This window comes from Micropterus dolomieu, linkage group LG02 (genome assembly GCF_021292245.1).
Source record: "Micropterus dolomieu isolate WLL.071019.BEF.003 ecotype Adirondacks linkage group LG02, ASM2129224v1, whole genome shotgun sequence".
Taxonomy (NCBI): Eukaryota; Metazoa; Chordata; class Actinopteri; order Centrarchiformes; family Centrarchidae; genus Micropterus; species Micropterus dolomieu.
The window spans coordinates 31344178-31367999 of record NC_060151.1 but is presented as its reverse complement, the minus strand read 5'-3'; the positions used below and the strand labels follow the sequence as shown (position 1 = coordinate 31367999).

Genomic DNA, 23822 nt, shown 5'->3' with positions numbered 1-23822 from the left:
TGGTTGGTGGTGAAAATTCACGGGTTTTAAGTCAGATTTTCCTTCCAGGAGAAGCGCTCGAACGCGTCGCCAGGTCAACTTCCAAAGGCCAGACCGTGTCTGCAGGAGGGCGCCGACTGCTGTTCCACATCAGAGTTTTAGTTCAGGCCGAGCTCGACGAGCCTCCGTCTGGACGCAGTCCATTTTGGTTCTAACAGGTTTTGGACTGAAGGGGGGCGCAGAGGTCAGGGGTGGGTTTCAGGAGCACGAGGTGCATCTGTGGAAACCTTAGGATACTAGTGTAGATTAATAACAGTTGTTAATGCAGAAGGACAAAACGGACGGTGATACTAAAAACAAGTATTTAAAAAAGATTTCCGTCACACTGTCGACGTATTCATCATTCAATACATTCATTATGATTTCATATAGTAGTGAAGCTACTAGTCGAACGTTGCTAGGTTACTGGTACGCTGCTCATAAATCAATCTTCTGATCGCAGCCATCATGCTCGCGCTCGAGCGAGACTGCAGCGCGCCCTGAGAGCGCCACGCACGTTTACTGTTTTATTAAATCGCACACTTTTTTGCGACACGGTGGACACGGTGTCCAGCTGTGGGATCGTCATGGAGACCGTTTCTGTCGTCCACCTGACACCTGACACCTGTCGGTTTCACTCGGGACAGTTTTAGCACAAACTGAACTTGACCTCCATATTTATTCAAACGTTACTGTGTCGTTTAGTGTGAAATGCAAGGAACGGGTTTCCTGACGGGGAGTTTCCTTACATCACGCCCCCTTTAACGCCAAGGTCACTGAGGTCAAACCAGCCGCCGCTTGGATTTTGATGCTCGTCTATTAGTGCTGTTACGGTACCGGCGCTCAGAGCGGACATCATTAAAATACACATAAGTGTTAATTATATTTAATTCTTATTTTAAGACTTTTTGTTGTATGATATTTAAAGTTCAAGGAAATCCGCTGTCCTGCAGATCTTTGTGAGAAAATCCTCAGCACATTCAGACTGTGCCAAAAACCAAAACCAGCGGATGTGTTGTTTTATTTGCAGGGTTGCAAACGATGTGTGCGTTTCTGTTAGATTGTGTCGTGTGTTTGTTTGATAGGCACGTTTTTGTATATGCAAAACAAAATGCGCTGCTTTGTTTGCGGTGTTCTTGATATTTGCAAATTTGTGAGCGCCACGTTCTCTTTCAGAAACAAACGAAGTGACGAGAAGTACAAAGATCATCGACGCTGCGACACACGTTCTTCATTGATCCGTAAAGTTTCATCCGACCAACAAACCCAAAGAGATTATCAGTTTATACCTGGTTTAAAACCGCAGACTGAACTGAAGTTTAATGTTTGAATCCAGACGCAGGACTGCACGCTGCGTTTATACTGAGCGGTTTCCAGGGGACCCGCGGGGCCTTACAAGGATTACATTTGGTTTACAAAGGTCTTTATATTTTTTCTTGTCCTTTCTTAGGATTAAATAAATGCCGTAACGTCATAAATATGAGCGACTTTATAATTTACTCCGTCTGGTGTGACTCTGATGTTAGACGGCGGCGCAGGTAACGTTCCTGTTTACGTCGGTGTTCAGCTTTACGCTCTGGACCGCGGCGTGTTCGCCGTGCACGAGCTGTTAGAAAAGACGACTCAGAAAGGGCAACTGTCTGAAGTTCAGAAAGCCAGAGATGCGGGCGAAAAATAGTCCCAGTTATCCTTCAGCCGGCGAGTTGGTCCGAGACATTTTAAAGGGACCTCAGTTTTAATCAACTTCTTGTTAGAAGCAAGCAGACCTTGAAATGTGTGTTTTTAATTACTCAGGATGTGTGACTGTGCTTCACAGCAGCTGAGCTGTTACCCAGAAGTCCTTTCTCTTCTTTCCTTCCTACCTGACTTGGACTCGGCGTGAACTGAGCAGGGAAGAACCGAGAATTTGGCCTCGCAGATTCACGCGATCGGTTAGAAAAACAACAAACGTTCGAACCTGCACAATGACCCAAGAGTTTGTCGTAATTTGTTTTTAAAATTTTAATTTGACAAAATTAAAGCTGGTGTTCCTCTGATTAAATATTATAAATAATATTATAAATATTAACTGGGAATCATTTTCTCTAATAGGAAACAGCGATGTCGGCAGAATGTTGCATCTGCAGGAGTTAAAGTCTTAAAAAATAATTTCCACGGGTTTGAATCTACGGGACGCCTGTGACGTGGCGAGTGTTTGTGCGGAGGATCAGATGAAACTAATCCGTCAGAGCAGGACTGACTTCCTCCATCACAAACTCTGTCAGTCACGTTCAGACGCTGCTTTGTTTGGGTGTGTTTCAGCTGCACCGCCGCTGCTGCAGCACGCACACACATGCAGAGACACGTGAGAAAGGAGGCCGCCGCCGCCTCGCTCTCACACATGCATGCACACATTGATGCTCACTCGAACGCACACACACACACTGCTGACACGCAAACCCCAGCCCTCCCTGAAAAACCAGGCCGGTGGCGTGAGAGAGAGGAGCTCGGGACGCACGGTGACCTCACAGCAGTGACGGCCAATCACATCCTGAACCTGAGCGCGATTTTACTCCCACGTCCAGAATAAGGCAACTTTATTAGTACCACACGAGGTTTTTTTAACAAGGAGGGATAAGACAAACTGATGAAACGGCTCGCAGAGTTCACTAATAACAGTTCACGTTGGCTGTTTACTGTCGTGGAAATTGCATCTTGCTGGTGAGGGATTAAGCGAATAACTGAGTAACAACCAACCAACTTTATTAAAAAAAGAGCATAAAGAGAGAAGAACTAAAACTTGATGAGTACAGGAAAGGCAATGAGTGAGCGAAATCTCTACATTTGATTAAGAAAACAAATCCCCAACCTGGAGGAGTAAAGGTTTAATGTTAGTATGAGAATATATTTACATGTTACTCCTGATTTGGATGATCTGCCTACAGATAGTTGTAGATTCAGCGGTCTCTGGTATCAGCCCACACGGCTGTGGCTGAGGTGTGATTAGTGCTGATGTTTGTGTATTTATTATAATTTCAGATCACAGCGTACCGTTAGTAGCCTGTAACATTAATTCCAGTTGGACAAAACAGCAGTTTCATTTTGTGAGTTGTTTTCATTAAATTATTGCGTAAGAAAGTTGCTCTACATGGTGGTGAGACTTTGTTTATGCAAATTAACTCGTCAGTAATAAAAACCGTGCATCCAGAACGACGAGTTCGACATTTCTAAACTTTGCTGTCTCAACCTTTTTTTTAATGTCCCGCCTCCTCCTGGCCGGTCGGTTCACGACTTTGACGGGCGAGTAACGCACGCGGCTGCACGAGCGTTCAGGCGCAGCAGCTGTTTTATTAATCCGACGCCAGCTGCAGGTGTAAAATCCAGCGGCTGTGGATAAATGGCTATAAAACATTCGTGGGAACATTTGTGCTTTTTTTTCCCCCCCAGTTCTGATCATTTTGGCGCTGGTGATCTTCCTTTGTCGCTCGCTGTACCCTCTTTGGGCGGCGCCAAAAATTTCTCTATGCAGGGACAAACGCTGGTTGATGTTCAGTTTACTCAGGCACCGCCCTCGCCCCAGTGTATCTGCAGCAGGTAATTCAAGTGCAACACACAAAGCTACACAAGTCGGACACATTAAATCAATATTTTTCCGATTCGGTTTTTAAACTAAATCAAAGAACGAACCGTGCACAGATTTTAAAAGATCTTTGTTTCAGGTTTGTGGAGCATGAAAACTATTAAACGCTGCTTCTCCAGCTTTAGGTTGGACTCAAGCAAGCAGACCTGATCCCAGACCACCTGGAGGTCTGTTTTTATTCTTCAGGGAATTGTCTTTATGTGGAAGCTTGAACTGAGGTCTGAGGTCCAGGACTACACAGAGATCTCAGGTCTGGTTTGTGGTCGTTGAAGCTGAGTGCAAATCTTTGGCTCCACGATCTGTTATTTCAGCGGAGCGTCCGTGCTACTGTCTTAATCCGTCTTAAAACCTGCCTCACTTTCCGAAGAGTCTCTGCTGGTTTGTGTTCTCACCAGATGTTTTATGGCCACGTTCCCTTCTGATGAAGCAATGCCTTCAGGGCTTTTCTTTTCTCACCCTCATTGGAATGAAAATGGGTCCAAACTTCACCTCGTTTCTTTTGTTGTCTGCAAAGCATCAGATTCCCTCTCACGTTAATCTCTGCACGCTCGTAAAGGCGAGGCCCAGTAAAAAGAATAAATACACTCATCTACATTTTGTCAGTTTACAGGTTTGTAATGTGGGTTAAAATACTGCAGCGTCGGCCCACATTTCCCATCATGCAGTGCTGGACTGAGCAGTTTTCTATGTTTGCGTGCTGGTTATGGTTTTTAGTTTCTCTACAGTCCTATTTTGGTCTCAGCTGCATGTTGTTTTAGTCACAGTTAACATTTAATCACGTCTTTGTGTTTATTCGTAGTTTTTGTTAAAGAAATCGACACTAACTTTTTACAGGTTTGCGGTCAGCGGCAGTGAAACGTGGCTGCAGACAGGCGGCGAAGGGAAGCCCACTCTGCTCCACGCCTGCGTGCGCGTCGCTGCATATGTAAATGTACTTTATGATAGACACGCCCTGATATGTGAAAAAGACAAACTGAACCAGCACCCAGATTGGTATTATGAGTGTCTGACAACATTTTGAAAAGGATCCCTACAAAGCCACCAGACTCCACTGACAAATACAGTCATTTTACCTCTCTGGTCTACGGCTGCCTTGATTGGTTAGTTTGTGGCTTGGGGGAGGGGGGAGGGGGTTTAAACAACTGAGTCACACGATAACACAAAGAAAGACACAAAAACAACAACATAATACAAACTTACCAAGGCTGCGGTTGACCAGCAACTCCCGTATTCTGCAAAGTAAAATTACCGTATTTGTCAAAGGAGTCTGGTGGCTTTGACGAGAGCGATAACAGCGACTGTTTCTGGTTGAACAAACAGGATCTTGCTCTTTAATAAAAGGTCTCTCACTGTAAGGATCCTTTCAATAATGCTCTCAGACACTTGTAATAACAATCTGAGCCTGTCAGCCTTAAGTGGCCGGATGGAAAGATTACTTTGCTGCTGCCGACTCGCTCGTCCCGCTGTTTCCCAGGGAAGTGATTTATTCTTAGGCTTTGCACCAAGAGAGCTCAGAGAGGGTCTACTGCTGCAGATTTACTGCCTCTGCTGCTCCTGAGTATTCAGTATTCGATCAGCGTTTCCCAAGAGGACGTCCTCAAAGGTGACAAAGGAAGACGCTCACTATTTAAACCGATTTAATCGATGATATATTATGATAGTTGGCGATTAATTTAATAGCTGCTCCCGGCTGTAATCAGCTGTGTGTTAGCGTCTTGCTGCTAAGTAGCTCGCTTTGCTTCCTGCAGGAGCCATGAAGGTGGGGGTCATGCCGGCAGAGCGTCTTCAGAAAGCCGGAAGAACGTGCAGGGAGCTAATGAGGCCGCGGCCCCGACACGCTCGGGTCAGAGGTCGCTTTGTAAGGGGGCCCTTCCCTCGTCTGCTCACTGTGGAGACAAAGGACGAAGAGGAGGAGGTTCTGTTGGTGTAAATCATTAAATGAACCCCCGTAGAGCCGCGAGGAGACCGACAGAGACCGGCTTTTATCTAGATCATCCAATCATTCCCAGAGGACTGATTCAAAACCCACACTTCACTTATTATATCTCTGGTTCTGTACTAGAGATGCACCGGTTTCAGATTTCTCTGTGACGGAGCTTTATGTACAAATAACATCCAACTGGGAATGAACCGAAGAACTGAATAGGCCAGATATGTAACGCTGCTCGGCGCCGGTCTTCGTTTAGCTGGAGCTGAGGTTTTATTTGAAAAGGTTTGTTTTGAGACGGGACACAATATGAGATGTAGCTCAAGAAGCTTCTCAGAACTGTTCTTAAATGCGGTTTCCTCTGCTGGTGATTGGACACGTTCAGGTTGTTCAGGGGATGGATGGAGTGATGTCACATTAACACGTCGCTTCATTTCCCGTCTGTGTGGCGAGGAGCAGCTGATCCTGCAGCTTTAAACCCACCACAGGGACACTTCACAATAAAGGCCGGACGTTAAAAAGCTTTTATGTGAAGTTGCATCAGCTGCTGACGCTGGCCGAGCGCTGGAGGGGAACCGGTAGGGTTGTTCCGATTGGATCGGAGATTGAAGGGATGATCGGTTTTTCACGCGCCGATATTTAGGCGATTTTAACCGAGCGACTGTCACAGTCTCTGCAGTCTGCAGATCATCAGTGTGACGGGTTTACAGAATCTGAAGGTCGCCGGTTGGATCAGAGGCTCCCTGATGATTTAGATTTGAAATTGTAAAAGTCAGCAGCAGCGGGCGGGTTTGGAATAACAGGCCCGTCCGTTACACAGAGGTGCATTTCTAATATGAATAAACACTATTTTCAGGATTTTTGGGAGTGAAAATGTGTCTCATGTGTCAACCCCTATAACTCAAACTGCTGCTGCATCTAACGATTATTATTGTCGATTAATCCGTCGGTTATTTGATTACTTGTTGAGTCTATAAAGTGTCGGAAAATGATCATAAATGCCAATCGGTGTTTCCCAAACGTCGTCGTTTTGTCCTAAATCCAAAGATACTTTTACTGTCGTAAAGCCAGAAAATATTCACATTTAAGAAGCTTATTTTAAAACTCAAAGTGATTCATCGATTATCAAAATGGTTGGTGTTTAATTTAATCGATTGTTGCAGCTCAGCACTCACGCGATCAGAGTCGTTGATCCAACCCTTTTTCCTTTTATTCCATTTTCTCTCACAGATGAGTCAAACACTGAAGAGCAGCAGTTCGTTTGTTTGAAATCTGCAGTGTTTGCCTTACTGAGCCGCAGAGGTGAAGCACGGTTTGGTTTTTTTGTGCGTAGTATGGTTGCTCTTGTGTCCATGATTAGAATAGCTTAACACTTCAGTGTCAGATGAATGTTTGGGTGGTGGTCACGGTCAGGGGGGTTTGAGGGTCTTCCCACAAGAAAATTTGACGTTGACAAATATGTGATTTCACATCACATTGGGCCGTTATTTTCACCATATCTCTGAACAAAGATCAGTCTACTGGGGAGGAAGTACAACCTTTAGTTTAGGTGAAATTACTTTGGTTGGTTCTGATGCTCCACAGTGATTTTTACATTGACGGCACAGCGTGTTTTGGGCATCACCCCCTAAAACCCTGTAAATATGACCTCAGAACCATTATAGGGTTGTTCATGTTTTATTTTTACAGCTATAGACATTAATCAGTTTAGACATTAATATAAAAAACTAGGCAAGAGGAGACGCATTAAAGCGCAGGAGGAGGCCGCAGATAGTTCCCGGAAGTCCTGGGCGTTGAAATTGAATTGAAAATGAGCGTGAAAAACGAATAAACTGTGATTTTAAGCGATTTTTGGTAATTTATCCAATATGTGCACAGCTCAGTGACACGTGTATGTAGTTACATTACTATTTTTTTTAAAAGGAGGACATATATTTTTGACAATAACAGCTACTATCACCTACCTTGTTCACATTTTTTTGGCCAACCTTACGTTGGAAAGTGTTCCTCTTGAAAACACGTTTTAAAATTCAGATCAGATTTACCTTTTAGTAATCCCGTGGCACCAGGGTGAACTGATCTTAATGACGAATGTAATCTTTATGACTTCAGGTAGAACAGACAGGTGACCATCAATGATTGTCCTGTATTAAATTTTAAATAAATCTTTATATATATATATATATATATATATAAAATCGCAACTTTCTAAACTCGTCCCTCTCACGGAGAAAAGAGCTCAGGTCGCCTACAGTTGTTGTGTGAAGCGTAATTATAGCAAAATGGCTACAAATGATAATAATATTAATAATACTAATTACTATAATATAATACTATAAATACAGCAGTTGCTATAATAATGTGATACTTTCACAGCCAGCCCGGGCCTGTATGCTAGCAGCTATTAATGATTCAGCAGTAAGAACCACAGTATGAATGTTTGGTTTCCCACCTGACATGGAGAGGAAGAAAAAAACGATTGACTCAGGTCAACAGGAGCAACCGTACAACCGCTAAAGAGGCCAACAACAAAAATATGTGAGGTACTTTTTCCACAAAGAAAGAACACATGACTGTGTTTATGTTTGGTTTATTAAAAACATCACTGCAGATCATCTTCAGGCTCCAGTGAACTCCAGCGTTAGACAAACCTACACATCTGTAAAGATTCATCCAGGTCATGTTTATCCAAGAAAAGCTGAATCGGGAGCAGCTGGGCGTTTCAGAAGAAGTCCAGTTGCTCTCAGTTCAACCTTTCTTGTGAACGGCTCCAGGTTTGATTGAGAAAGTTCTGCATTGTTAAATTTTGGAACTTCATTAACAGCTTTTGCTGCTGACGTTGGCATCAGTTACTAGATAGTTTGTTAGTTAGTGAATGTTTTTTCAAACGGTTCTCACACACAGGGACTCTGATGATGATGTGATATGAACTTAATAAAGTAATTATGTAATTAGAGTGAACATATCCAGGAAGAATTGAGTGTTCACCAATATTAATTATTATTAACTATGATGTATGAATGTCGGAAAATAAGCTGAGAAGGGAAAGAAAATGATGAATGATTTCTTATAAATGGTGTATTATAACTGGCATTTACCATCTCAGCACTCTTTAGCATCACTCGTCCACCTCGCAGAGTCTACTGCTCTAATATAAGTAATGTTTACTATGAAGATTGTTTTTATAATATGCTAGTATACTGCTTTTAGTGTTAGGGGTAAAAAAATAAATACATAAAGTTTTGAAATCTTTTTTTCATACATGCACCACTCCTATATTTAAATAAAATTAAATACCACCCCCACAAAAATACATATTTTCAAATGAATGAATAGGCTGCCTGTTTAGATTGTGTGCTGCTAACTTTTTTTCCATTGCTAGTATCATAATTTGTTTAATTTGTGAACCGTTAATGTCTCTAAATCTTCTAATTTAGTGGAGAAAATCCACTAACATGCTTTAATGCACATGTTTATTCAGTTGTGCTAATAATACATAATCTTGTCTTTCAAATGCATTTTGTATTGCAGCTTCGAGTTTCGTGTCCTGGTGAGGCTCTGGGCTCCAGAACCAAAACTCTACACAAAATAATGATCTTTGGTCTTTTCTAAAACATTTGCTTGTAAAACACAGAATATTTTTTCCCATTAAAATCATCGTCTCAGCCGATTTTACAGTTTGTCACCGGTTTATAAACTTTATATGTTTATTTTGAAATATGTCAGACAGAATAGTAATTAAAACCAATCAAAATGTTTAAATAACAAAATGCATTTATTATATTACAGCAAAAGAAATCTTTGAAACTCAGTTTCTTTACATATTCGAATAGGAGTGGGAAAACATATTTATTCCCACCCAGAGTCCACAAATCAAATGCTTATAAATAATCTAACCAGCGTGCGAATTATACCGTGTCGACCGGGGGGGTCGTCACTTTTTCCCCAGGTCAAAAAGGAAACCCAGTACGGCGCAGGCCCGGGCGCAAAAGCGATTTAAACCTGCACCTCAGTTATTTACATAGAGAAGGAAAAAAGCAGCACATCTATGAGGAATGAATGAAATAACAACATCAACAACGGCGCTGAAAATAAACGCTCACTGATCGTTTCCCTGTAACTCGTGAAAACAAAACAGATTTATGTTTGCTTTAGTTCCACACTGACACTGTTTCTTACTTTTACTCCACAGATTGAAATGCAAAAACCTTTCCTGGATGTCCGTGTCCTGTTTGTTCCCCCCTTAACTTATAACCTCCCTCCCTCCATGAATAATATTTGAATATTTCCCGGTAAGTACGATTAAAGAGACCAAAATTATCGCTGGGCTAAAATGTACTGAAACATTTCACCAAGCTTTAACATTAGATAATTATATATATATATATATCTCAAATGTGCATTAACGTCAAAGCTGTTTTCTAATTATTAACTGTATGAGCCCAACTGCTGACATAAAGACAGAGGAGTCTGCAGAGTTTCTCCACTTTAACAACTACTTCAATGACTGCCGGATTTTTAAATGAACAAAATGTGTCGTTAAGATGTGACTAAACTCAGGAGCAGTGAGCGAACGGACGCACAGCAGCACAACAACGTGGAGAGTTTTTACACTGAGAGCTTCAGTTTCCAAGCTGTTAGTGAGTCAGACAAACCAGAGCGAAAGTTAACTCGCCCTGCTTCTCTGTAAGGTCATTTTATCACATCAAGTTTCCCTCAGCGCTCTTATAAAAAAAACAAAAACACGACCAGATTTCAGAGCGGCTGAAAAGTCTCCTCGCCACAAACCTTTTTTAATCACGCTGTCTGAGGTCTTTGCGTGAAGCCCGTTCTGTGATCAGCTGCGTGAAATTAATTAAACTACATTAAATCTGAAGACCGGCGAGTCTGCGTTCAGGACTTCATGTGTTTCAGATTTGCATTAAAAGCTTGATTTGATCCTGACGCACGCCACGATGGATCGATCGTGTGGCGGGTAACGCCTGTTCAGGGTCAGACACGCGCGATGACTGTGCTGCGTTCAGGGCTGACGGACAGTGATGTAAACCTCTAAACCAGCAGACAGTTTTATTGTTTAGACAAATTACAGCTGATGATGATGATGATGATGGCGGCGGCGGTCTCTCCTGTCTCCCCTGCAGACCAGCTGAAGTCCGTCATGGAGCAGGTCCTGGACTTTGCTGTGCGCGAGCTGACGAAGATCGTGGAGGCTTCGTTCGACGACCTCCTGCTGGAGATCACCAAGATGGAGCGAGAGCAGCGGGTCCTGGAGGAGCGGCTGGACCGGAGCTCCGACCGAGGGGGGGAGAAGGGGAGAGGAGGCGGAGCCGGGGGGAGGAGGAGGGGGTCGGAGAACGACTCGGTGTCACCCAGCGGCTCGGAGGACGCCCGGGAGGAGCTCGCCGAGGTCCCGGCGTCCAAAGAGACGGCGGAGCGAGGCGGTGAGTGCAGAGCCGCAGACACGCCGACCCGCCCACCTGGCCGCAGTGATGCACAGGTGTACCTCAGGACGCTGTGACATCACTGCGGTCAGAGGTGATACAGATCCAAAAACATGCTTACAAATTGTTTCTCCCCTCAGACCCGGAGCGCCCCCCCGTCCTCTCGGTCTCTCAGGACTGGGTTCCCATCCTGGACAAAGTCTTTGGTCAGAAGTGGTGCAGCGACGTCTGGCAGATTAAAGAGCTCGGAGGAGGAGGAGGTGGTGGGCGGGGTCTAAGTGACGGAGGGGCGCAGCAGGTGCAGCCTATCCCCGCCCCCTCTCTGACCCTGGAGCCCTCCCCCTCCTCCCCCCAGCTGGACCCCCGCTGGACTCCTCTGGAGGACATGGAGGTGTTTTCCCCGGATGACGAAGACAGTCAGAGGAACAACAGGCGAGGAGCCGCCACCACCGCCACCGGGCCCTCACCTGGGCCCTCACCTGGACCCTCACCTGGACCGCCCGCCAGCCCCACAGGTGAGAGAGGGGCCCCGCTCACTGAACACTTCACACCTGAGACGAGGAGGAGGCGGGAATTCAGTCTGAAACACCGAATCTCAGAGAAAGAAAAACAAAAAAAATATAGAAACAATAATATTTATATATATCTATCTCTAATAAACTAGAGTAAATATTTTTATTTATAAAAATATAAATGTGATGGAAAATTCAGATTTATACAGATAAATATATCTTGAAACATCAAATATATAAAAAATAAATATATGACAGTAAAAATCATAAAGGATCTTTGGAAAAAATAAAATTACAGACATATTATTAAAAAAAGAAGGCTACAGATACCAGTCCTGGAGAAACATAAAAATATATACAATAAATAAATCTAAAAGTGTATAAAAAGCCAACAATGTAGTTAAAGTGTGTTTTTATAACTGTATAAAATAAAGTGTTGAGGGTTTCACACTGGGAGACTCGTCACTGCCCTCCACTGGACGATGCGTTCAGAGATATGAAGACAACATCTGCAGCTGAGCGTCTTCACATCATCATTCTGTTCCTTTTATGAAGCATAGTAACTGTGAGAAGTTTCATTCACATATATTAATATTTACTGGCAGCTCAATGTTTTTATATTTACTTTCATTGCGATAAAATGTTATTGAATTCAAAATTTCTCTACCAAAGTAAATTAATCCTTGAGTAAGTATTGTTATAACTTTTTATATACTTTAACTGTTGTTTTTCATATTCTGATTAGTGTTATTATTTGGTTTAAATACTATGTAATGAGAATAATATTTATGGGTTAGCACTGTTGCAGCTGTAGTCAGTAGTATAGTGAACTCTGCAGGGTCACGAAGGCGCTGGAGCCAATCCCAGCTGTCACTGGTGAACCCTGGACAGGTCGCCCAGATTCACACGTTCACACCGAAGGGCCTTTCTGTGTGCATGTCTCTGGACAGACTCCACACAGAAAGACCTCGATCCACGGATCCTCCTCGCTGTGAGGTGACGGTGCTAACCGCTGCACCACCGTGCCGCATCTGTGTGTCGTGTTAATCTTGATTATTCTCATGTTTAGCACCACCTACTGGTTATTTTCTGGTACAGTAAAGGAGGACACTTCCAGAGAGGTCACTTAACAAGAGCTTCTTCTGCAGCTGTGAGTTTTAACTTGTCATATTAAAGTTAATATTACATGATAAAATCGGAAAATGTTTGTCAGCGTCGAGCTACCGAGATGACTGCGGCTGCCGTTCGCCGACTTGATAGTCTTAACGTGAGCTGCGGGGGAATAAAGACCTCCGGTAGACTGCGTGAGCTTACTGTAAGCTTAGAACTGAGGTTCCAACTTCGTGCAGCAAGAGAAAAGACCGCCGCCGCCGCCGCGCTCCCACGAGGTCTTCCCGTGGTGACGTTTTGTAGCTCAGGTGTTCAAATTCTCACAAAATATTTTAGCGTTTAAAAGCAGAATTCGTACGCAGGTGCATGCAAAATTCACCATAGCGCCTGTGAAATATGATGTATGATGTAAAGATACAGCTGCACATGTTTATACACTGAGAGCTTCAGTTTCCAAGCTGTTAGTGAGTCAGACAAACCAGAGCGAAAGTTAACTCGCCCTGCTTCTCTGTAAGGTCATTTTATCACATCAAGTTTCCCTCAGCGCTCTTATTAAAAAAACAAAAACACGACCAGATTTCAGAGCGGCTGAAAAGTCTTCGGCCGTGGTGTTTATTGACACAAACAAACGGTTTTTATTTATGGAACGCGGTTACTCTAACCGTCGGGAACTTTGCCAGAGTTTATCATCGACAGTCAGCTGACTGGTAGCAGGATTAGTCTACAAGTAAAAAACTTCTCTGACATTAGAGTCTCACATTCATGAGAGAAACTTCACGTCTGCCGTGTATCATGCATGCAGGGGAAAGTTAGATTAAACTTTGCAGTCGGATTCAGCAGTGAGGAAACACTCGAGTTCAGCCCACAGTCATTATCCTGCACCTCAGAGAAAAAACACACCAGAGGGATTTTCGATTTTTTATGACATTATTATTAACGGTCGTCTGGAGGTTGTAACGAGCGATACAGCGACTGATTCAGGTCAAACAAAACGGAGCAACGTTTTGAATGCAGGACTTTTACTTGTACTGATGTCGTATTAGTACTTTTACTGCAGTAACGGGTCTCTGTCTTCAGGGTCCTCAGGTCGCCGCTCGTCAGCCTCGATGCTCCACCGTCTCCTGACTCTGCCGTCTCAGCTGCTGGATGAAGAGGACGCCGCCGCCAACGAAACGCTGGCCGCTCTGGCGACAGATGGCGTCGAACCGCCCGGCCAGACCTGCACGTCGCCCCTGACAACCAGGGAAGAGGAGGAAGAGGAGGAGGAAGAAGAGGAAGAGGGGGAGGACAAAGGGAGGAAGGTGAGGGAGGGCGTGGCGGTCTCGCTCACACGGAATCCTTTAATACCCGAGTAATACTTTGAACGACTGTATCAGTATTTGTTCGCTGTGGTATTAATACTTTATCTGAGTACTTCCTCGTGTTTTCTGTCTGTGTCTGCAGAAGAAGAGGAGGCGGGTGTGGTCGGAGTGCGAGGAGTGCGGTCGGAGGTTCAGCCGGATGTCTCTCCTGAAGGCTCACCGTCAGACTCACGTCGCAGAGAACGCCGCCGCCGACACGTCGTCCGCGTTCTCTCTACCTGAAGGGACCCCCTCGGATTCGCCGCCACGCTGTTCGGAGTGCGGGAGGAAGTTCTCCACGGCGGCCCGCCTCAGCAGCCACATCCGGACCCAGCACCCCGGGAACCGGTCCTGAACCCGGCGGGACCGAGCGAGTCGCCTGGGCTGACATGGAAACAGAAACAGGGTCCAACACAAACCAGACCGGGTCCAGACCTTTAGAGCAGAACCAGAGGAGGATTCACACACCTGAGACCAGAAACCATGAAAGGGAAACGCATCCGGATCTGGGTCCAGTAGCTGTTCCCTGAAACCAGTTTAGCTGAAAAGTTTCAACCTTCAACAGACGAAGCAGAAACCAAACGGCGATTTTAGACCCTTTTATTCTGAAATACAACAGGAAGTTGGCTCCAGGTAGTCCTGCTGGGTCAGTACAGGACTTTCTGTCAGGGTTACGACTCATTTTCTTTATCAATCGATCTGTTCATTCATTGATCAAATAATCATTTCGTTTACTGAGATATACAAAAACACAAACAGCAGAGAGTGACGGAGCTTTTCTCTGATTTGACTGATAAATTAACTCAGACACCGTGAACTGAAACAAAAAACTCAGCAGTAAAAACACTTCAGATATTTATAAAGTTTCTAAATATAAGACGTGATATGAAGTTAAACCCAGCAAACCTGTTTGATAATGTGTTCGCTCGTCAGCTAAAGTCTAAAATCGGTCTGTCCCTCGTCATCAGAACCAATCGGAGCGTCTCTGGAGATCACACGGTAGATTGGCGCCCGAGGCCAGATGGAGTTCAGGTCTGATAGCTGGTTCTGTTTTGGATCTGGTTCACGGTCGGCATTCATTCAGTTCAGACGAATCTCTTTTTGAATCTTTAATCTCAGCTTCTTGTTTTTAAAAAGTACATAAAAACCTTAAAACACAGATCTCACCCCGGGTTTCTCCACGATCAGAGATTTCTGATCAAAGCCCACAAAGTTTAAACTATTAGAAAATAACCAAACAAATGACCCCCCCCCCTGAATTTTAACTGTGAAGTTTGAAAACGTACAAATGTTGAAAGCTGAAACTAGAATGGATTTTCAAAATAAGGGATTCGTGAGGATTTGAAATCAGCAGATGTTTTATTGCATGCGAACTCTGGACCAGATTAACCCCTCTGAGTGGATCTGGAACAGGAACTTCAGACAGACGTGTAATCTGGGGGGACAGACAGGAATCAAAGTGAACCCAGCTGATGTTCAGAACATCCACCTTCTTCTTCTGTAAAACTTCTACAAACCAGGAAACGAGCTCCAGAGGCTGCAGGTGAATTTCAGTCCCGGCAGGTGATTTTGCAATAAGCTCGTCTCCTCGGCAGCCGGACAGTCGGAGCTTCGTTTCCTGTTTCGTGCCCCCCTTCCCATCGTGTTTTTTCGTGTTGGACCTGTACAGCGTGGACGGTCACTGTCACAGGGAGACGTGACCTTCAGATTTTTCTACCCGTTTGTTTTTAAAGTGCTCTTTTATTGTTTTTCCTCAACAAACTAGAAGACGTTTCTCCTTTTTAAAAAAGGTTTCCAAGGTTAAGTTTTTTTTTTCTTGTCGTCGTATTTAAAATTTTTGGACGCCCTTTGCGGAGGATCCTTGTGTCGCTACTCGTTGAAAGAAAAAAAAACAAAACAACGGAAGACAGACTTAATCAGTGGCGTCGATTGTTTGGACTCGTTGAATGTGAATCCAGGCCGTTTCTATCCTTTTGTTGTACAGTTTCTACTTTTCAGACAGAACTGATGATGAAATGAGAGAGAGGTTTTTAAATCTGCGACGGTTCCTTCTGTCTTTGCTTCATCCTCCCCCTCGTTCTTCAGCCCAGATCGGTTCAGTAACCTCATGGTAACACACAAATACCTCACCTACATAAACGAGACTACATGCGTTTATTTTAGCTGAAAATCATTGTTGGTGTTTATTTTCTCTGGCTTCTTGATGATCTGTACGGAAGCTCATTACTGCCAGAAGAAGAAATAAAATGTGAGAAAGGGACACAAATATTAAACACTTGTTTTAAGTCATAATAACGCGACACTAAATCCAAATTTTTTATTTATGGTGAGGAAAAACAATTTCATAGTTTTTTTTGTAAAAATTACGATAAATTAAAATAATTAATTCAGATTGTTTTGGAATAAAGGAAACAATTGTATTTTTATGTAGCAGAAATGAGCTTCCATATATCCAGCAGATATAAATGAGACAAAGAAATGACGAATATCTATGGAACGGATCTTTTATAAGCGCTTTAAGCGTGCTGTACGTACAAAACAGGGAAAAGCAGCGAATAATGGAAATGAAGTAATTTAAGAAAGTAATCAACAAATACATAAAATGTTAAAAAACGCTGAAGACTCATTTGGTGCACCAGCGTTCAGGGCCTGTTGTTAGAGGTCTGTACTGGTCTAAAGGTTTGGACATGATCTGAAACAGACCCGTGGAGAGACCTGAACCTGACATGGAAACAGATACACAAAAAGGGTAGAGGATGGAAATCGGACTTGGCTTGGTTTCCGCAACTCGACTTCATTATTATTGAATGTTCTCCAGTACGTTTTGTTTATTAAATCAAACCCTGAAATGATTTAACGAATGATTTCTTCAAAACATGTGAATTACTGCCCTAGAAGAACAAAGTCACGCTCTCAAAAGACAAAAATTCTCAGTCAAAATTTTAAGAATGTTTTTTACACTTTACCATCCAGTAAAATGTGTTAAAGTGACGTCAAAGATATAACCCCAACGTCTCCACGTATGTTCGTTAAAAACCAAAATATAACTGTGAAATTCAAGTGGTCCAGCGTGAGTGATGATAAATTAGTCATTTAATTGGAGAGACCAATGGATGGAGAATCTCCCAACAACTACCAGACTCTGTTGACGCAGCGTTTTAATTTCATCTGTTTGTGCTGAGAGTCTCTGTACAAAACATGCTTTATCTTCTGTAGCATTCGTACAACAGGATGAGATAGAGGGATGGATCGGATAACGGATCAATGCATCAGTGATGCATCCTAATCCGCGACGCTTCAGCGCAAACAAGCCATCGTTTTTTATTCTTTTGTAAATGTGCAAACTGAAAATTTTTTCTAGTGAGACTTTAATTCTGTTTTTATGTGTTTTGAACAAAACGTTTTAAGCAATATGAAGCCAAAGCTCTGCCGAGCGGCCGGAGTTTGATTTGTTGTAGAATAATAGAAGAAGCCTGTTCACAGCTGCTGGCGAACGTTCATCAGCAAAAAACAGAATAACAAGATGACGTTGAACCAAACCCAGACCACCGCTAGAAGATATCAGCAATGAAAACTTGGATTTGATTTGGGTGGATCATGAAATCATACTTTAATTTGATAATATAATAATTTACTATTTAATTTCTGCCTCTGAACACTGCTTAAATAACTAAAGCTTCTCGTCTGCTTCGCTAACATCTGAATTACCCAACCACTTTTCGCCGAGCGTCTTTGTCTGGTTCATTGCACTTTCAGCCTCCACGCGTGTTCACATACCTCATTTTCCTTGTAAAACATTTCAAGTGTTTAAATTTTTTCCCCCTCTTTCCACACAAACATTGTTACCTCAGTAGACGTGGGCCGTTGATACTACCGTAACGTGCGTTTGTTTTATTTGTTGTTCTGTCTCATGTTGGATGCGTCTCAGCTTTTTGTTACACGGCGGCTGATGCTGTCGGGTAGAAACCACAAAACTGCAAATGTATAAGCTTCTCAGGTTTGAAGATGGAGTCCGTTAAAGGTTAATTTCAATATTTTTAATCCTGGGCCCCTTTTTTGCACAGATGTTGGTGTTGAAATGACTCATAGATACAAAAGGTTTTTGAATCTGTGCAGTAGATGCTCCAGCGTATTCCTTTGTCAAAATGGCGTCCACAGAATGAGCTTCTTGTTGCCAGCGACGGGCTCAGACTGTGACACCAAGAGTCTGACAACATCATGGAAAGGATCTCTACGAGGGACTCCGGGTGACCCCCTTTGTTTTTAAACAGGAAACTGAAGTCTCGCTTCAGTTTCCTGTTTAAAAACGGCATCTACTGCACAGATTTAAAAACGGCATCTACTGCACAGATTTTTAAAAACGGCATCTACTGCACAGATTTAAAAACGGCATCTACTGCACAGATTCAAAACTTTCTGCACCTACGAGTCATTTCAACACCAACAATATGTGGACACATGGCCCAGGTTTAAAAATACTGATTACGGAATTTATCCTTTAAGATTATAATTTGGAAACCTTAATCTTCATTAACCTCTTGCTGCCTGACGCACACAGAATAGAAAGGTGAATATTAGAGACAGGTTTCCTCCTGACGGCAGCAGCATCATGTGACCTGTTAGCCCATCAGTGCTCCTTCTGTCTTTGTTTACAAAGCCATAGAAGAGAGAAATGTTTCTGGTCGGGCAAAACACAAAAAGGGAAAGTTAAGTATGAAGACAAATGTGAGTTTGAGACCAAAAACCAGGCGTAGAAATGAAACTGAAATGTTTTATTCACAGCACAATACAGGGACCCGGTAAATGAAAACTAATCCTATATAAATGTGTTTAAGCTTTGTATTCTGAAGATTACATGGGTGTAAGATGGCGTTTTTATATCTAATTCTGTGGTACAGATCTTGTAAGTAGGAGATCTTTGCTTGTATTTAAGCAATGCTAAAATCATCATTATGAGATTTTCTTTGGAAAAATAATCTTGTAATTGTGCAGTCTTTATTAGAGATGCTCCGATCCGATATTGACATTGGATAACGGCAGATGCTGACTCAGATAGCTGGATCGGGTGTCGGTGAAAAGGGGCCCGATGCGCCGGTAGACCTGAACATTTTGATAGGAGAGCTAACAGCATTTTATTTTACAACGTTAGGAAGCAATGTTTAAGACGAGCCTGATGTTGGCTTACACATAAAATAATGATCAAGGATATCTTTATTGTCCCTGAGGGGCAAATCTGTTGTACAGACAGCAGTCAACACAAAACTGTCAACAGTCACAACTAACAAACAAGCAATGTTAAAATAAGCAAAAGGAAATATATGTTAGAAGACCACAGTTAAAGTAAAACTTTAAGACAATAGAATGGAATTACAGTGAATTATTTAAAAGCCCAATGGCAGCTGGGACAAATGAATTCCTAAATCTGTTTGTCCTGCATGTTGACGTCCTGTATCTACAGCCCGAAGAGGGTGTTTAGGATCAACCAGGACTGAATGGGTCACAGTCCAAACCTCGTAGGGTGGCTAGGATCAGCCAGGTTTGAACGGGCCTTCTTCACAGTCCGAACCTCGTTGGGTGGCTAGGATCAGCCAGATTTCAATGGGCCTTCTTCACAGTCCGAACCTCGTTGGGTGGCTAGGATCAGCCAGGTTTGAACGGGCCTTCTTCACAGTCCGAACCTCGTAGGGTGGCTAGGATCAACCAGGTTTTAATGGGCCTTCTTCAAATTCCGATCCTAGTCCTGCATTCTGTGTGTGAGAAGCCAAGTCATTACAGTCAGAAATGACCGTAGAGCTGGTGCTCGTTTGTGTCGAAAGGGCCAGTTGAGGTGGTTGGGGCATCTGGTAAAGATTCCCCCAGGCGCCTCCCTAGGGAGGCGTTTCAGGCTTCAAACTTGCGCCTGCAATTTTCCTGCACACTTTGATGATGCTTTGCGATATATTTTCAGTCAGACGGCTTATTAATTTTACACTGGTATTGGATCGGTACTCGGCATCGGCCAATACCCAAAGCCAAGGTACCGGTATCGACTGATAAAGTCGGATCGATGCATCGCTAATCTTTATCTTCAAGTTGTGAGATACTGCTCTATCCTTATCTCGTAATTAAGACTTTGTTATCTTAAATAATCGGAAAATGTCTCACGCCACCCTCCCATCAATGCTTATGAAGTGCTTCATAATAAAGAATCCCACCAGATGCATTTCTCTCTGACCGTTTTTAAAGTCAGTCAGTTTGTAGTTGTAAAAAGGTCATGAAAGTTATTATTTGAGACGCATTCAGATGACATTCATTTGTACATATTGGAGCACATCTCGACTCCTGTGATTTTTATGTTGTGTTTTTTTAAAAGTGGTTGTGTGGTTCCCGTGCGGAGAGAAGACAACCTTGTTTGAGTTCAGCCTTTTTACGCTGTGAAAGACGGGAGTCAGCTCTGCAGTAAAAGCTAACCATGCTTGTGTGGGAGCCCGGAGGGACCTTACAAACGGGTTCCTGAGTGAAACCCTTCACGGTCAGCTCAAAGAGAAAGAGCTGGAGTTTCTGCTGCAGGGGTTCCTCAGGGAACGATCCCAGGTCATCTTATTGTTCGATGCAAATGAGGGGATGAAAGGGATGCTTTAGTGTTTTTAGAAGTGTGATTATTTTCCATTTAAATCATTTTTAAGCAGATTGTATGTTTGTAAATGGCATCGGGAAACGTGACCCTGTATAATCCCAATGAAGTGACTTGCTCTCATTTGTCAAAGAAAGTTCATCTCAGTTTTTTGGATTTGCTGCAATACTTTTGATAAAAAAAAATGTGCCCTTTTTTTTTGTAACTAAGCAATCTAATAAAACCAAATCTTTTCCTTTTTAATAAGATTTAGAAAAATTGCTGAAGTTAAGTGATGGACAGTTCAAACTTCAGTCAGAAAATGGAAAGTTTATTTCCGTTTTCAATAAATGTGAGAATTCACTGAAAATGGATTTGACCTTTGTACAGTGTCAGTTTTGAGTGAATAATTGCCAACTTTTTACATCTAAAACCAGTGAAAGCGAATATCCACTGTTAATTTTGTGCCCCGTGTTGATCACAGCAGTGCGGTCCGAATGTCACTTACGCCAAGTTAAAGCTGTCTGCCATGATGATGTGATGATGGTGATAGTGTTTTTTATTTTTATGACATGTTTTAGTCATTGAGATCGGGTACTTTTTAGTGTTACAGTTCAAACAAAACCAATAAATGTTAACAACGACCAGCTGGCCTGACGAGTCTTCTTTACAGCTGTTGTAACAAACGATAAAAGGCAACAGTCCCACAGACAGTAAAATGAGTGGACGTGGCCGCCGTGACGTCACAACCCTCGTATTTTTCATTTTGGCTGTGGCCATCTTGGTTTTTTGGAACCAGACATGACCATATTTGGACAAGAGGGTAGATTTAGCGATCTTGGTTATTAGCAAGGTGCTTCTGTAATTCACATTAACTGTGAAATTTTGGCTTGTAACAAACGGGTCGCTACCTTGGCAACCTTTCAATGAGGACAGAAGGTAGCCCCGCCCTAAAGCCTCCCCTGCTTCCTGGTCTCTGTTCCTCTAAACGGGACCATAATTTACTAAATGAACATCATGCTGTGTTGAAGAAGGCTTGAAACTAGCGACTGAGACCAGAAACTCATCAGGAAAGTGTTTACTGAGGGAATAAATCAGCTGAGAAGTGGAAACATTTTCTCATAGACTTCTATACAATCACACTTCTTTCTGCAGCCGCTGGAGTCGCCCCCTGCTGGCTGCTGGAGAGGACGCAGGTTTAAGTTGATTCACTTTTCAGACCCAGAGGTTCCTGCATTAACCGTCCCGACGTTTCGGTAAATTGTGATGCTGGAAAAGTGCATCACAGGATCCATAGAAACTTCTGAATGTTGTCCATCTGTGTGAGCATTTTGTTCAATTCATATTTCAGAAATGTTACCTAAATACTTGTCACATGATTAAGTCTTGTCTTCTTATTGTAATCAAATCACATTTAAAGACTAACAAAATCTAGAATATACAATCTCTCAAAAGTGAGTACACCCTCACATTGTTGTAAATATCTGATTATGTTTTCATGTGACAACACTGAAGAAATGACTCTTTGCTATAATGTAAAGTAGTGAGTGTGCAGCTTGTATAACAATGTAAATTTGCTGTCCCCTCAAAATAACACATCACACAGTCAATGTCTAAACCGCTGGCAACAAAAGTGAGTGTAAGTAAGTGAAAATGTCCTAATTGGGCCCAAAGTGTCAATATTTTGTGGGGCCACTATTATTTTCCAGCGCTGCTTTAACCCTCCTGGGCCTGGAGTTCAGCAGAGCTTCACAGGTTGGCTCTGGAGTCCTCCATGACGACGATGTTAGAGACCTTGAGCTCCTCCACCTTCTGTTGGAGGAGCCCCACAGATGCTCAGTAGGGTTCAGGTCAGTCCGTCACCTTTACCCTCAGCTTCTTTAGCGAGGCAGTGGTCGTCTCGGAGGTGTGTTTGGGGTCGTTATCGTGTTGGAATACTGTCTCAGAAGGGAGGGGATCCTGCTCTGCTTCAGTATGTCGGCCCTTCAGTATGAGCTGTAGCTCCTCATATCCACTCAGCTTCTATGGTCGACCATGGCGAGGCCTGTTCTGCGGTCATGGCCAGCGTGCTGCAGCTCAGTTTCAGGCGTCGGCCATCTTTATGTAAATGCTCCGTACTTTCTAGTCTTTTCGACCACTCTTTTACACTACATCTGTCACACACATTCAAACGGAAACTAACACTGGCGGAACAGCCACCAGGGGCAATTCGGGGTTCAGTATCTTGACACTTCGAGACGCAACCAGGGGGAGCCAGGGATTGAACCGCCGACCTTCCGATTAACGGCCAACCCGCTCTACCTCCTGAGCCACAGCCGCCCCTGTTATGTAGAGCAACAGTCTGCCAGGTCTTCTCTTGATTGATTGGTTTATAAAACATCAGAAAATGTCATGAAATGTGTCGTTTTGTCCCAGCAGCAGGATGAACCCCCAAAATATTGATTTTACCAAAATTAAAAGTATTCTATCATATTTGAGAACCTGGATTCATCAGTAATTTGGCATTTCTGAAGAGGCACAGATCAATAACTTCATCAGAATCTCGGCTGGCTGCATCATTATTTAATAAGCACGTTAACGGTCCTGGAGGGACGTCAGCGAATCGCCACTTGACCCGGATCAGCGGGGCGCGTGCTCCTCGCTTATTCATTCATTTATCTTACTACACCGAGCGCGTGGAGCTAAAAAAAACACCCGGGGGGGGGGCACGCGCACAACACAACGAGCGCGAGGTGGTGATGCTGTAACAATGTGTCGCGCGCGTACCCGCTCGTGGAACTGAGGTGAATCGGTGCTGCGCGCGACGCTGAGAACTATACCCACCTACTACCGTTGCCGTAGTTACCGACATACCCGCCCGAGCGGGTGTGTGTGTGTGCACGAGCGGCCAGTGGGCAGGCAGGAAGGAAGGAGGGAGGAAAGCAGGGAAGGAAGGAGGGAGCGGAATTAGTCAGTGATAGAGGGGAGGAGAGGAGGAGAGGCGGCGGGTTCTTCTGCCGAGGTGGACGTGGCGGGTCCGGCGGAGTTTAGTTACAAGTGATCCGAGGCGGACGGACAGCCATGAACCGGACCACCCGCAGGTAACGTACCGCTCCCCGCCGTTGTTACCCGCCTGCTCGGCTCCGGTGAGCTCCTTTTCTTCTCGCCGCTCGGTTTCCTGCCTGGCTGCTGCTTCTTCTGTCTGACAGATTCCACATTTCATAATTTGACACAGTTGGTTTCTTTGGTGCTGCGGCCTCCCGCCGCTCCCCGCTGCGCCCGGA

General features: G+C 43.6%; 2 protein-coding genes across 2 annotated transcripts in view; both read left to right on the top strand.

Moving 5' to 3' along the window:
* The window catches only part of si:dkeyp-113d7.10, a 20972-nt gene extending 2658 nt beyond the window's left edge, over positions 1-18314 (top strand). Inside the window, exons 2-5 of the mRNA XM_046038504.1 lie at positions 10706-11005; positions 11146-11520; positions 13705-13928; positions 14071-18314. Coding sequence (XP_045894460.1) covers positions 10706-11005; positions 11146-11520; positions 13705-13928; positions 14071-14322 — 1151 coding nt within the window. The 3' untranslated portion in view covers positions 14323-18314. The remainder of the gene's footprint in view (positions 1-10705; positions 11006-11145; positions 11521-13704; positions 13929-14070) is intronic.
* A 5092-nt stretch (positions 18315-23406) lies between these two features.
* si:dkeyp-113d7.1 (uncharacterized protein LOC407709 homolog) overlaps positions 23407-23822 on the top strand; it is a 14379-nt gene continuing 13963 nt past the window's right edge. Inside the window, exon 1 of the mRNA XM_046038544.1 lies at positions 23407-23639. The gene's annotated coding sequence lies outside the window, so the exon portion shown is untranslated. The remainder of the gene's footprint in view (positions 23640-23822) is intronic.